Source organism: Corvus brachyrhynchos, unplaced genomic scaffold, assembly GCF_000691975.1.
Source record: "Corvus brachyrhynchos isolate BGI_N302 unplaced genomic scaffold, ASM69197v1 scaffold236, whole genome shotgun sequence".
In the NCBI taxonomy this organism is placed as follows: domain Eukaryota; kingdom Metazoa; phylum Chordata; class Aves; order Passeriformes; family Corvidae; genus Corvus; species Corvus brachyrhynchos.
Window position 1 is genome coordinate 157,877 of NW_008238660.1, and position 12,484 is coordinate 170,360.

A 12,484-nucleotide genomic window follows, 5' to 3' on the forward strand; every position below is an offset into this window, starting at 1 on the left:
CCACTGTCAGCAATTGTTGCAAATTAATGGATGACACGCTTTGTGTTCACAGTCTTCCCGGCACCGGATTCTCCGCTGTCAGAGCCAAGAGAGAAGCAGAGGGTGCGTGGTCAGGCAGGAGGTCCCCTGGCACCGGGCAGCCCCGCAGGGACCCGCGCAGGGGCTGTACGTACGTGATCAGGATGGACTGGTTCTCCCGATCTGTGAAAAAGGCAGAAAAGAAGAGATTATTAATGCACCAGCAATAGGCAGCTATTTCATTTCATAAACCCAGATGCCTTCACCCATTTTGAATATTTTAATGTTCCTAGCTGCAGCTGGGAAGCTGATATCTCAACCCTGACGTGCTGTCAGGTATCGCACACATGCACTTCTTTTTCTGAATATTCCCTTCATGTCAAGCGGTCCATTTTGTTTATGAAAATTCTTCCAACTAAGGATCAGTTTTGCAGAGTTACTGATTAAATGGTCTATCAGTAAGCTGAAGTGAACTGCAGCAAGTGCTTCTCATAAACTTTATTACATAGGATCGACCACTCCTGATCAGTTCATAAGCCCCTCTACAGGGTTTTTATGGTTTTTCCCCATTGATTGTTGCTGAAATTAAATCACAGAAACATCATAAATGTGTATTTACCAGCATGGTCTGCCATGCTCTATAATACTGAAATTTTGGTACTTCCAGAGGTAGAGTTAATGTTTCTCTTTTCAACAGCTTGAGCTGAGTTTGTTTCCCACAATTTTGTCTGGTTGCTTTCTTAACTCATGCTCTCTTCTTTTTGTGTTCCATTGTTGTGCTCTATTTTTGAAGCACTTAATGATGAAGGAAAAAAATGTTCCTGGAGCTTGTTTCATCATGTCCTTTGTCTTGTCTATTCATCTTCTCCTTGCCATACATAATTTTATAAAGTAATAATAATCTTCTTTCTATAGTTACCAGTGCAGCCTGTCCTACCTTTGGGAAACCTTTTCATCTTCCTCTGACCTGTTGTATTTTACTACATTCTTTTTGTGAAGAAGGAAGCCTGAAAATGCATACAGCACACCAGGTGCAGATACCCCTTGTGTTACAACCATGACATAATAATGCTTTCTGTTTTGGTCTCTATTTCTTATTCAGAAGATCTGATCTCCAGGTTTCAGCTTTTTATTTTGTAGACTTACGATCCTTGAGACAAAATTTTGAAGCAGTATTAGAAGGTACTTATAAAAGTTCTCAGCATTGAGGGTTTTTCCCCCAGTGGCATTTCTTTTACACTCTTGTTCACAAAAATTCGTTGCAACATCACTGAATAAGAACTTAATGTAATAAAGTCCCCCTGAAATTCTTCACTATTAGGCTTCATTTTTACTGACCTGAAAACCTAGTCAAATCAGAAATATTTTCATCACTCCCAGATTATTTAAAAAAATGTTGAACAGTTGAAGGCCCAGAACAAGCCCTATCAAAGCCCTCTGAGACCTGCTGTTCAGATAGTACTCAATCCACTTCACCATCCACTTGTCCAGCCCTCACTCCCTGACTTTGCCTATGAGGATATAATGAGAAACAGTGTCAAAACCCTTGCTGAAGTCCAGGTAGACAATATCCACTGCTTTCCCCTCATGTCTCCATGCAGTTGTCCCATTGTAGAATGAAATCAGATTGGTTAAGCATGATTTCCCTTTGGTGAATCCCTGCTGACTATTCCTGATCAACTTCTTGTATTCTGCTTTCTTAGAGATGGCCTCCAGGATGAGCCATTCCACCACCTTTCCAGGGATTAAGGTGAGGCTGACAGGCCTGTAGTTCCTTGGATCTTCCTTTTTGCTCTTTTTGAAGACTTGTGACATTTGCTTTCTTCCAGTCCTCATACACGTCTCTTGACTGCCATGGCCATTCCAAGATGAATGAGAGAGGCCAAGATACGATGTCCTCCAGTTCCCTCAGCACTTGCAGATGCATCCCATCAGGATGAACTTGTGGATGTCAGGTTTGACTAAATGATCTCTAACCTGATCCTCTTCAACCAAGGGAAAGTCTTCATCATTTCCAATGACAAATGAGCATGCACCTTCACAACACCATTAAATTGAACTACATTGCAGTGAAAAGGCTTTTTCTCCTTCGTGAGTATTCACAGCCAAGCGATTTTAAAGAAAACCAAGTAACTCACCAGTCAGCATGAACTGATAGGCATTGTCAGAGATGGAGAAGATGTGTGGAGGGGCCTCCTGGCGCTTCTTGCCTCGGTAGGGCAACACCCCCCCCCGGGTGTCAACCGCGAGCCCCTGGTTGACGGTGACGCAGAAGAGACCCGAGTAGGTCTGCAAGGAAGGGACACAGCACGTTGGCTTCCCCTGAGCCTGGCCCAGCACTTCCTGCGCCTGCCCAAAGGAGGCTGCTGCTGCCACTTACGTAGATCATCCAGGCTGCGTAACGCTCTTTGAGGTTGTACAGCACAGCGGGTTCGTGGAGGTGGGTCATCATGGCCATGTCCTCGATTTTATCGTACTTGGGAGGGTTCATGGCGAAGATTTGATCTTCCTTCACAGTCAGGGTCTGCCAAGAAAACAAAAGATCCACATGTATCACCTAAAAGCTCACAGTAGGGGTCAAATGTTGTCCTTCAGTCTTGTTTTTGACTCACCTCGCCCGCTTCAGTTTTGACAGTAACTTTGCCAGATTCCCTGCTCTCAATTCTGCCTTTCACAAAAGATTCTTTGGGATGAGCCACAAAGACAGATGTCTTGGCATCAAAAGGTTTGTTCTGGGCCTCAATTCTCTCCTTTTCCGACTTTCGGAGGTAAGGAGCTGCCTCCCCAAAAACAGCCAACTCAGCATCTGAAGAAGCCATGTCTGCACTTTACTGAAGGCACATCAGCAAAGAACCCTGTGGGAGAAAAGAAATGTAACATGAATAGATCAATAATGTACCTTGCTTCCAAGGACAGCTCTTCTAATGCTTTAAAATTTAGCACATAATAGAATTGCTAAAACTAGGTAAATTTACCTTCCTTTTGTTTAATGATTTAAACTCAGCAGAGAAAGATATTGTTTCATCCTTGAATAATATAGAATAACCTTGTAAAAATTTCTTTTATTTGTGTCTTATGATACTCTGCTTTGGCTTTATGGATTGTAGTGTCATATTTGAGAATATGAATTATGTTCAAGGAACCTTTTTATTCTACTATAAAATTAAAAAAAACCCAAACAAACATAGAAAATATACTATAGCCTTAAAATCAGATGGAATAACTTAGCTGGAAACCAGTTCCAAAGGGAAAAATATATATGCATAATATGCAGTAATGGGGATACCTAATAGCTAGATCGAGTGCACTTACCTTGAAACTTTTCTAATAGACAGGGCAGAGCGCTGCAAAGACACTTTTATAGAGTCTGGTTGGTAGATGCTCCAGATTCTTCCTCTTTCTTCGGTCAAAATATTTTTTGGCAAGCATTCTTTGGCAAAGCATTGTCTGGCAAACTGAACTAAGGGCATAATTGTCATTTGATTTAGTAAGATATATTTAGAAATGTTTTGTATCTTACCAATGCTGTGAATGTATTGACTATAAATAATTTGTCTAGAGACCTAAGGACAGAAGTTCAGTTAGTCAAGGCACTTGGAAAATTTGGATGTAGGACCAATGAACTATACTGCTGCATTTCCAATGATTTCCTCGTGTACTCAAGGCAGATTTTTATTGCATGAGTGTGGTGTTACATCCTCAGTCCAGCATTTCCATCACATCACAAATATCACTGTTGCTGGAGCTCCTTTAAGCACGTTCTTCTCCTTGTCATTGGCATTTTGATTGTTAAAAGAGCTCAGTGAGTAAACTGAAGAGCAGAGGGGCAAGGTCAGTAAATGTGATCCAAGGAGATAGCCAACATCAAGCACTTGTGTGGGCATGCAAAGCTTGTTCCAAGGGCGAGCATGCAACTTTCTGGAGTTCAAAACCAGAGCTCAGCCCTGGGCTCCCTGTGCAGGGCAGGGGGAAGCTGGTGGAAACACCCTGTGCCCTGAATAGGAGGAGCTCAGAAACAACTGTGTAAAACAGTGAGTGCAGGCGTGTCTCAGATGTCCTGTGTCTCTGGGCAATCTCTGACTTCCACGGACATACAGAACTTAGAGGACAGAATCACAGAATGGTTTGGGTCGGAAGAAACCTTAAAAGAATCATCTAGTGCAACAGCCCTGCTGTGGGCAGGATTATCTTTGGCTAGATCAGGTTGCTCAAAGCCCCATTCAGCCTGAGCTGGCACACTTCCATTGATGGGGCATTCCCATATGCTGGGGCCTGTGTCTCACTGGCCTCTTCTTTAAAAATGTCACTCTTATATCCAAACAGAATCTATCTTCCTTCCAGCGTGTTGACTGCAACACATGGCTTGGTGTCATCAGCAAACTTGCTGACGGTGCACTCGATCCACTCTCCATGTTCTTGACAAATGTGTTAAATAATGCTGGATTCAAAACAAGTCCCTGGGGGACACCACTCATTACTGATCTCCACCTGAAATTCAAGCCATTGACCACAACTCTTTGAGTGTGATCATCCAGCCGATGTACCATAGCATATTTTCCAGAAGGATCTGCTCCATGATCTTGCCATGCAGAGAGGTGAGACTGACCAGCCTGTAGTTCCCTGGGTCTTCCTTTTGCCCCTTTTCAAAAATGGAGGTTATGTTTCCCTTTTTTCAGTCAGTGGAACTCCATCAGACAAGTTGACACAACTCGTCAAGTGTGATGGATAGTGGCTTAGCCACTTCATCTGCCAGCTCCCTCAGGACCTGGGGATGCATCTCATCAGGACAACTCCCTCATCTCTTCTTCCTCGACTACCCCTTCCAAATAGTTTGCAGCTGTCAGTCACAGCACATGTCAATCCCGCAATCCATCCCAACAAATTTCTTTGGTAGCAATCAGGCCATAGCGCCTGTCTGGGCAGTGGCTACCAGCTCCTTCTGTCTGTTTCCCACACTGCTGCACTGGTAGAGAAGCACTTCATCTGGGCTATCAGCCACATCCCCTTGTTAGAGGAGTTTGCCCTAATTCCACAGGTTAAGACAATCCACAGGTTTGGTCAAAAATTCATTCCCAACTTTTGACTCAAAGACAACACTGGGTCAAAGCAGGTCTGCTGAGTACACACCCATCAGGTAGGCTGCCTTGTCAGCAACTGAAAGACAAGAGAGACAAAGAAAAATTGATCATTGGACTAGGACTGGAATTTGATATCTCTGTGTGTGGGTGGGTGTGTGCGTGAGAAATGCCATTAATGACCAAAATTCTTGATTGCAAACCTTTTAATCCAGTGTCACAACAAACATTGAATACAGAAAAGCTATGAAAGCCAAGATTGGTATTTTTCTGAACATAGTTATCAGTAAGAAAACTTTCCTTGGCTATTTTAACTAAATTTATAAACCAAATGACTTATTTTAGTAATTTTTACTTTAAAAATTCATTAAGATTGTAACTTGGTTTCTTAGTCAAGATCTAAGAAAGCTCTTATATTCCAAAGGCCATGGTCTGTACTGCCATTAGGAGCAAGTATATATATGACAGAGACAACTCTAGAGCTTATGTATGAAACTACAGACACTTTGTCTTCTAAAAATCTTGTCAAAACCCTGCATATCGAAAGGTAAAATGCATGAAACTATCTCATCAAAAAGCAAACGGAAGGAGTATGGTTTAGTAAGAGAGGCCAGGGATCAGAGACCAGTTTCATGTATACTAAGGGAAATATTATTTAGTTTTCACATGATTAAGTAATAGTTTTTGTCCTGTCTGAAAAAAAAAAAGAAAGTATTTCACAAAACTGATTTCTTTATTAAAAGGTTAGTTGCTAAGGATTTTCTGTGCCATCTGGCAAAAACCTGCAACCCATTGTAACTAAATCCAAGGTGATTTTACTGAAAATAGAAAAGGAGGAACCTATTGTAGCTCACATTCCCTCACAGACAATATATCAACTCTTGAAATACAGCTCACGTATAGAGCACCTGAGGTGATTTCCAGAATCTTGAAATACATAGCGATGGATATAAAGATATTGTAATGATAAATATAAAGGCATACTATATTTAAAATATACTAAATTAAATTTCCCTGAAAGGTGATGTATAAAAGACATTCTGCATGTCCCTAATAATGAAAAATGAGTTGCAAATTATTGTGGTTTTTACATGTACCACATAAGAACAAAATGTGCCTTCTGATTTTAACAACTAAAAACCACAGTATCCCCATGTCTGTAAAAAAGGAAGTGTTTTGCCTTGAGCAAAAAGATAAAATTTATTATTTATAGAGTTCAGACAGAGGAAGTATGTAACAACTCTTACTTGAGACCATGAAAGAAGAGTGAGGGATGTCTGATGCTTCTCCTAGGGTGACAGCTGGGGGTTTTCTTCCCTCACATTTGGAACTGCAAATCTTTGCCTTCCCAGTGGCAAATGACAAAGCCAGTCTACTCAGCAGAGCACTTCTGGGGTTTTTTTCTGTTGTACTGTGCAGGATGTGGACCCAGCCTTGCAACAGGCAAGAGTGAGGCACAGGGCTAGGCATCTATTTGGCTGGTAGTCCTTAGGAAAGAGGGTACTGGAAGCAGCAGCGATGCTTAATGCTAAAAGAGAAATTAAATAGGTCCTGTCTCCCAGTTCAGGTAGTGCCCCTGCAGGGCTGGACTCTGCTGCAGCTGAGAGCAAAGCACGGCACACTCGAAAAGAAGAGAGGTAGAGAGAGCACAGACCCTGGATACAGAATGTCCTGCTCAGCAATGTGGAGTGGGCAAGGTATTGCAGTGCTGACATTTCCCATGAAAAAGAGACTGAAGCATGCTGAAAATAGAAGCATCTTGAGAAAGTCATCAAGCAGCTGCCTCACTGTCTGCCAGCCCTTAAGATATGACTTCTATCTCAGACTCTGTGCTAGCAGAGAGAGAGAGAATACATAACAACAAGTAAAAGTAGATACACAGACACAGATTTCCAGGCTATGGCCAGGCAAAATCTCACAATTTTTAGATTTGCATTGTGAACTGGAGACTAGAGTTTATTACATTCCAGTGTAGAAGACTTTTCACAGCGTGGAAGAGTGATATTTTCTTCATTACTTTTATCCATGTTTCAGTATTTTTATCAATGAGTTTCTTAAGTGGTCCTTGTTCTGGTGTCAGAACCTACTGCCAAAAATAAACCTAGGAAAAGAGTGATCAGATCTTCATATAATACTCATCCATCCTGTTCTGCAACTTGAAAAAATTGATTGAAAATGAGCACTGCTGTTTTCTCACATTTGGCAAGGAAGGCCTTTACATCTTATCTAGGTTGAATCTTATTATAAACAGATTGCCCTGTGGCAGCCAACAGAGTCCACTATAGTAGAAAATAAACTGTGAAGTCCCATTTTCTGTTCCATTATGGTGCAGCAGTGAATTTCTGTTCCATTTATAACTTTTATATGCTCATCAACTACCTCTTGCAGTCTCATTAGTTTCTACTTTTTCACTAGTTTCCCAGTACAGTCCAAAAAATTTCAGACAGGTCTTTGGGATATTTGTTTCTCCAGTAGGACATCCACTCAGTGGGCAGTAGATGAAGAAGTACTCATTCATAGATTCATAAAGAAACCTTCACATGTTAGGTAGCATCATGCCTCACTGAGACTGTGACTCATGAGTTTTGAGTTCTGAAACTTTTCCTGAAGATTGGCTGCTATGACATTTATTTCCAACTGACTGTATCCTTGGGAATAATTCATTCAAGTCAATAAGCATCAGTAGATTCCAATGTAACGCTGATTATACTTTTATGATGAACATGTCCTCTCCTCTTAGCCTTGTGAGGTTTTCCTGCTTATAGAAGGGCGTGGCATGGCATGGGAAAGATGCGGATAGAAAGAGACTCAGGGGGACAACAAGATGCATTGCAGAGTGAAATTAGGTCTTGATAAGTAATTACTATTGCCACTAGATGAAGATTAAAATCATGACTCCAAGTGACTTACTGATTTCCCTAGCAACATGAAGCTTACAGGATAAAGCAAACAACTCCTGCTAGTGAGCCCTGGGAGGCTGGAGAGAGCTCAGAGATGCTCAGCTTCTGCTCCAGTAGGAAACCTCCTGCTGTTGAGGGCATGGAGAGCAGGCTCAGGAGCCTGCACAGACAGCAGTGTCTCCTGTGCCTGGCAACAAGTGACTTGAGCTCCTCCTCAGGTGATTGGGGTCCCTGATGCCCTGACTGGGAACTGGGAGGTGCTGAGGGCCATGGGAGAGGCCAGGAATGAGCAGGATCTGCATGGATATGATGGTTCTCTGGGAGACCATGGCCCATATAAACTAAGCCCGGATGCAGCTGGGAGAGCAGAGGAGCAATGTGTGTGAGCCTGTGTCACCCTGTGCCTGGCCAGGGCAGGGGCTCCTGCACACTGCAAGGGACATTCCTCCAAGGACATGTTGAGGTCAGGTGGGTGAGGGCGAGAAGAATTACAGCACTCATCAGTGGGGAAATCGAGAAGGGGTAATGCAGGGTAGAGGATGTAAGGAGAGGAGGGACAGGCAGTGGAGAGAGAAGATGCAGTAATGTGGGTGTACTGTATATGAGAAGTTGATGCAGCAAAAGTTTTGCTGGAATGGAAAGGGCTTGAGCTAATCTCTGCTGTCATGTCTCATTACAACATCATTCATTTTAGAATGGAGTGTTCTTTAATTGCTGACTAACACTTTTCTCTTCAACGTTTCTTTTTTCAGTCTCAAAGAGCAAAAATCTCAAGAGGAGATTCTTAATTTGGAGATGAAAAATTGAGAATTTTGATGAAATCCTTTTAATTCATTCTCTCCGTTCTAGTTTGAGAAATAGGTTAGTTTCGGTAGACTGAACCAAGAAAAAAAAACTAATCCAAATGCTAGACCTGGAACACATATACACACTTATTGTTGCCAAAATAGTTATTATCACATAGATTTGGGAAGTAGACAGGATTACTAGAATAGTTTATCTTCAAATGAGAAGCCTTTAGCTGTAGGAATGAAACTATCAACATGAAAGAAAAGTCGTTGTCTCATATACTGAATTGATCCAAAATGCAAAGATAAGCACCCAAGTTTCTTGTTTAAAATGGAAGATGTTCAGCATTTTTTACTGCTTCATGTTAGTTTTACATTAATCTAGAAGGAAAATTTCCAATGGTATTTGCATCTTGCAAATGCAATGGGATTTGCAGCTTGCAAATGCTGTTCTCAGCTATGCTGTTAATATTTATAAAACATACCAGGGGGGATCTCTTTCCCAACTTTCCCTGTGGATCCTTAATGACTGATAGGGAATGTGTAGCCTCTTACTGAAGATCCCTGGGTAAAATAAGACCTTTCAGGAATGCTGGCATGAGACAAGGAGAAATTCCAGAACACTGATTCTCTGGTGCAAGCTTCTCATTGTGACACTTCTGCTAAGATGTGGCTGGACACTGGATCCTGAAAATGGTAAGGATGAAATTCACATTAAAAGTTCTTATTATATTGAAAGATGGGTGTTGTGTTAAATTAAATCAAATGTGTTGAGTGCTTTCTCTGTTCCTGGAATATTTAATCTGGGTAGTTGTTTACCTGGGTAACATGAGTCCTTCAGAGACTTGAGCTATCATTCCAGAGGAGCAGTGCTAAAATGGATGGATAGGAAAAGAGTTGGGGACTATGTCTGGCAAAAAGCCAGTGATGAGCCTACCAAAGAAGAGATTGACCAACCTGGTTAGGTACTCTGGGCCAGTTACTGGCTTGGCCACTGCAAGAACAGAACACGAGTGAGCTGACCTTTGTGCCTGCTCTGCTCAGAACCTCCTTGTATCTCAGGGTAGCTCTGAGTGGACTGAGATGGCCTTGTGATCTTCTGATCCTGTTCCTTCCTTTGGGGACTAATTTCTGCAACGCTTGATACAGTTATTATTTGACTTCACAGCAGGGAAAACAGATGTGACTTCTGAAGTTTCAGCAGTATATTTTAAATCTAGGAATGTCTTTATTTTGTTTGGTGACACCTAAGTGTCTGCCCACTGAGGAAAAGTAAGTCTTGCAAAGAAAAGGGAAGAGGGAGGGCAAAACCAGCTGGAGATTAGTAACAGTTAACTCACAGCATTTTAAGCCTTCATGATAAACTGCTTTCTGTGTGTGTGAGATTTCTATGGTTACTCAAATTCCTCCCATCTTTACAGCATATGTCAGAGAAAGATACATGAGCAGCAGGTTCTGGATGAGGAGGTGACATTCAGGATGCCCTTTTCATCACATACCAAAGCAGCTGAAAATCTTCAGTTACCAAACAGGTGAGTGAGGTGGACAAGCTCTAATGGCAATGGAAGGAGAAGGAAAAGGCAAAAGGAGTTGGACAATGGCATGGAAGGAGAAGAAATGAAAACAGGAATATGAAAAAAAATTAGCAGACACTTGATTAATTGGCTTGTTTTTGTGTTGACTGCACTTGCAAGAGAAGCAGAGAGAGGCTACACTATGGAAATAGATTTGCTTAAATTTGCACACCTAGCCTTTTTTTTCCTCTAAGTGAATTATATAAAAAATGCTTACCTCCTTTCTTCATAAAAGAAGGACATCAGAGCATTAAAACTAAATTGTACAAGGTATTTTCAAGTGCAGAAAGAGTTTTCAGTATTGATACCAGATGTTTTGTATTGGTAGTTACCTTATTCATTATTTACATTGGAAAAAAGAGGGTTCTCAAAATTTGCTTTCAGTTTTGAGACGATACACATCAAGAATAGTAAAACTTTGTTTTCTCACGTGTGTTCTACATGTGTCCTAATAATGTATTATGGATCTTCAATAAAGCTGTGCTGTCATTCCCAGGAGAATATGTAGGACTAGAATAATCTATCTGAAGATAACTTTAGGAAGAACACACCTTGTTTGAAATTATTAGTTTAGACTGACAATTACAGCAACCAAAAAAATCCCTGCAAAGTAAGACATTCAATAAGTGTGATATGAGTTTAGAAGCCTAAGGAATATGATAATTTTTAAGTACGGTGTTGTCATAGGTTAGCAAGCCTAGTCCCGGAAGGGACGTCCTTGCTAAGGGGTGCTTACAGTTTCCTCTGGGAACTGATAGAACCTATCAGCTGGCCAGTTTGGATATGGACAATTCTCTAAGCCACTTAAAGTTGTGATCACCTCTGTGATCCACATTTAAGAATAGGCAAACTCCCCCTCCAAGCTCTCTCTCGTTTCCGGCGCTGGGACAGGCGGCTGCAGGGCCCGAGCAGGGCCCAGTGGGCCCGGCCCAGGCCCTGCTTGGGCCAGGCCGGGCCGGGCCACGGCCATCCTGAATTTGGAAGTGGGCGGCTGTCTCGTTGTGATAATGTTTTCATAGCATGAGCAAGAAGAGACTTCTCTTTCTAAATGGACTGAACAAGGTTATTATGGAAGTGGTAAACAGACTGAACATCTTAAGGGTTGTCTTTTCACATTGTCAGTGGGAGAAGGGAGGAAGGTGGGGGGAGGAGGGGAGTTCTGAAGGTGGTATAATTTTTTTTTCTTCTTTTAGGTCTGTTAATAAACTTCTTTATATTCTTTCAAGTTTGGTGCCTGCTTTGCATTTCTCCTAATTCTTATCTCACAGCAGATAAACAGTAATGAGTATTTTGGACCAAACCACTACAGGTGTATTATATTTTCAATGTATTTATAATTTATTGCTGATATTTTAATAATTTTATATTGTTCAAAATATATTCTGCAAAATAAAAATGCTGGTTTTCTTATTCACTTATTTACCAATCCAACCCAGTGAATTGTTTCCTACTACAGAAACATTCTAGGTCTACCACAGTAACATACAAACACAAATACAAACCAAAAAATTCCCTAGAAACCTTCAGAAATACCAAAATATCCTTTTTTTCCCCCAAAGTTAACTTTTGATGGGTTATAACCTCCACTTCCTCTTCCTATTAATTCAAGAGCCATAAATCTTCTTGATTAATCTTCACAAAAGCACTTTCTTTCTCTTCATTACATTTACTTCTGAAGGTTCGAGACAACTTCTCCAGTTTCTCAGTTACTTTTAATTCTGATGCCATTTCACCCTGCCAAAGTGCTTGGATGTCCCTGTCCCAAAATCTCTCAGAACCTTCATGAAGTCTGCAAGGTAACAACAATGCGAGGTAATCAGGGCAGGTAGTCACGATAGTCACGGGGTGGTCAAAGGGGCAGTTCCTGTCGCAGATACATGATGTGGTTTCCAAGTGTGGCACTGAATACCCCTGCTTTCAAAGGCAATACAAGTCACAGCACAGGGTGCTCATGTATTCTTTACCTGCCGTTTAGCTCTGGGTATTTTAGGCCAGAGTCTTTTGCCCCTGAAGACCCAGGTCTCTGGCAAACTCATGCTGGGATGGCCTGTTTCCATCTCAGTAGCTGTATCATGATGGAAAAGTCACATTTTAGCCACAGATTCCTCCTTGGAAAAGGGATCTGCTGA

General features: G+C 41.5%; 1 protein-coding gene and 1 pseudogene across 2 annotated transcripts in view; both read right to left on the minus strand.

Moving 5' to 3' along the window:
• The window catches only part of LOC103618003 (myosin heavy chain, skeletal muscle, adult-like), a 15,503-nt gene extending 12,666 nt beyond the window's left edge, over positions 1-2,837 (minus strand). Inside the window, exons 1-5 of the mRNA XM_017737694.1 lie at positions 2,631-2,837; positions 2,399-2,542; positions 2,157-2,307; positions 174-201; positions 27-75 (exon numbers count right to left, since the gene is read on the minus strand). Coding sequence (XP_017593183.1) covers positions 27-75; positions 174-201; positions 2,157-2,307; positions 2,399-2,542; positions 2,631-2,837 — 579 coding nt within the window. The remainder of the gene's footprint in view (positions 1-26; positions 76-173; positions 202-2,156; positions 2,308-2,398; positions 2,543-2,630) is intronic.
• LOC103618004 overlaps positions 1-12,484 on the minus strand; it is a 64,647-nt pseudogene that overhangs the window by 33,853 nt on the left and 18,310 nt on the right. The window lies entirely within an intron of this gene.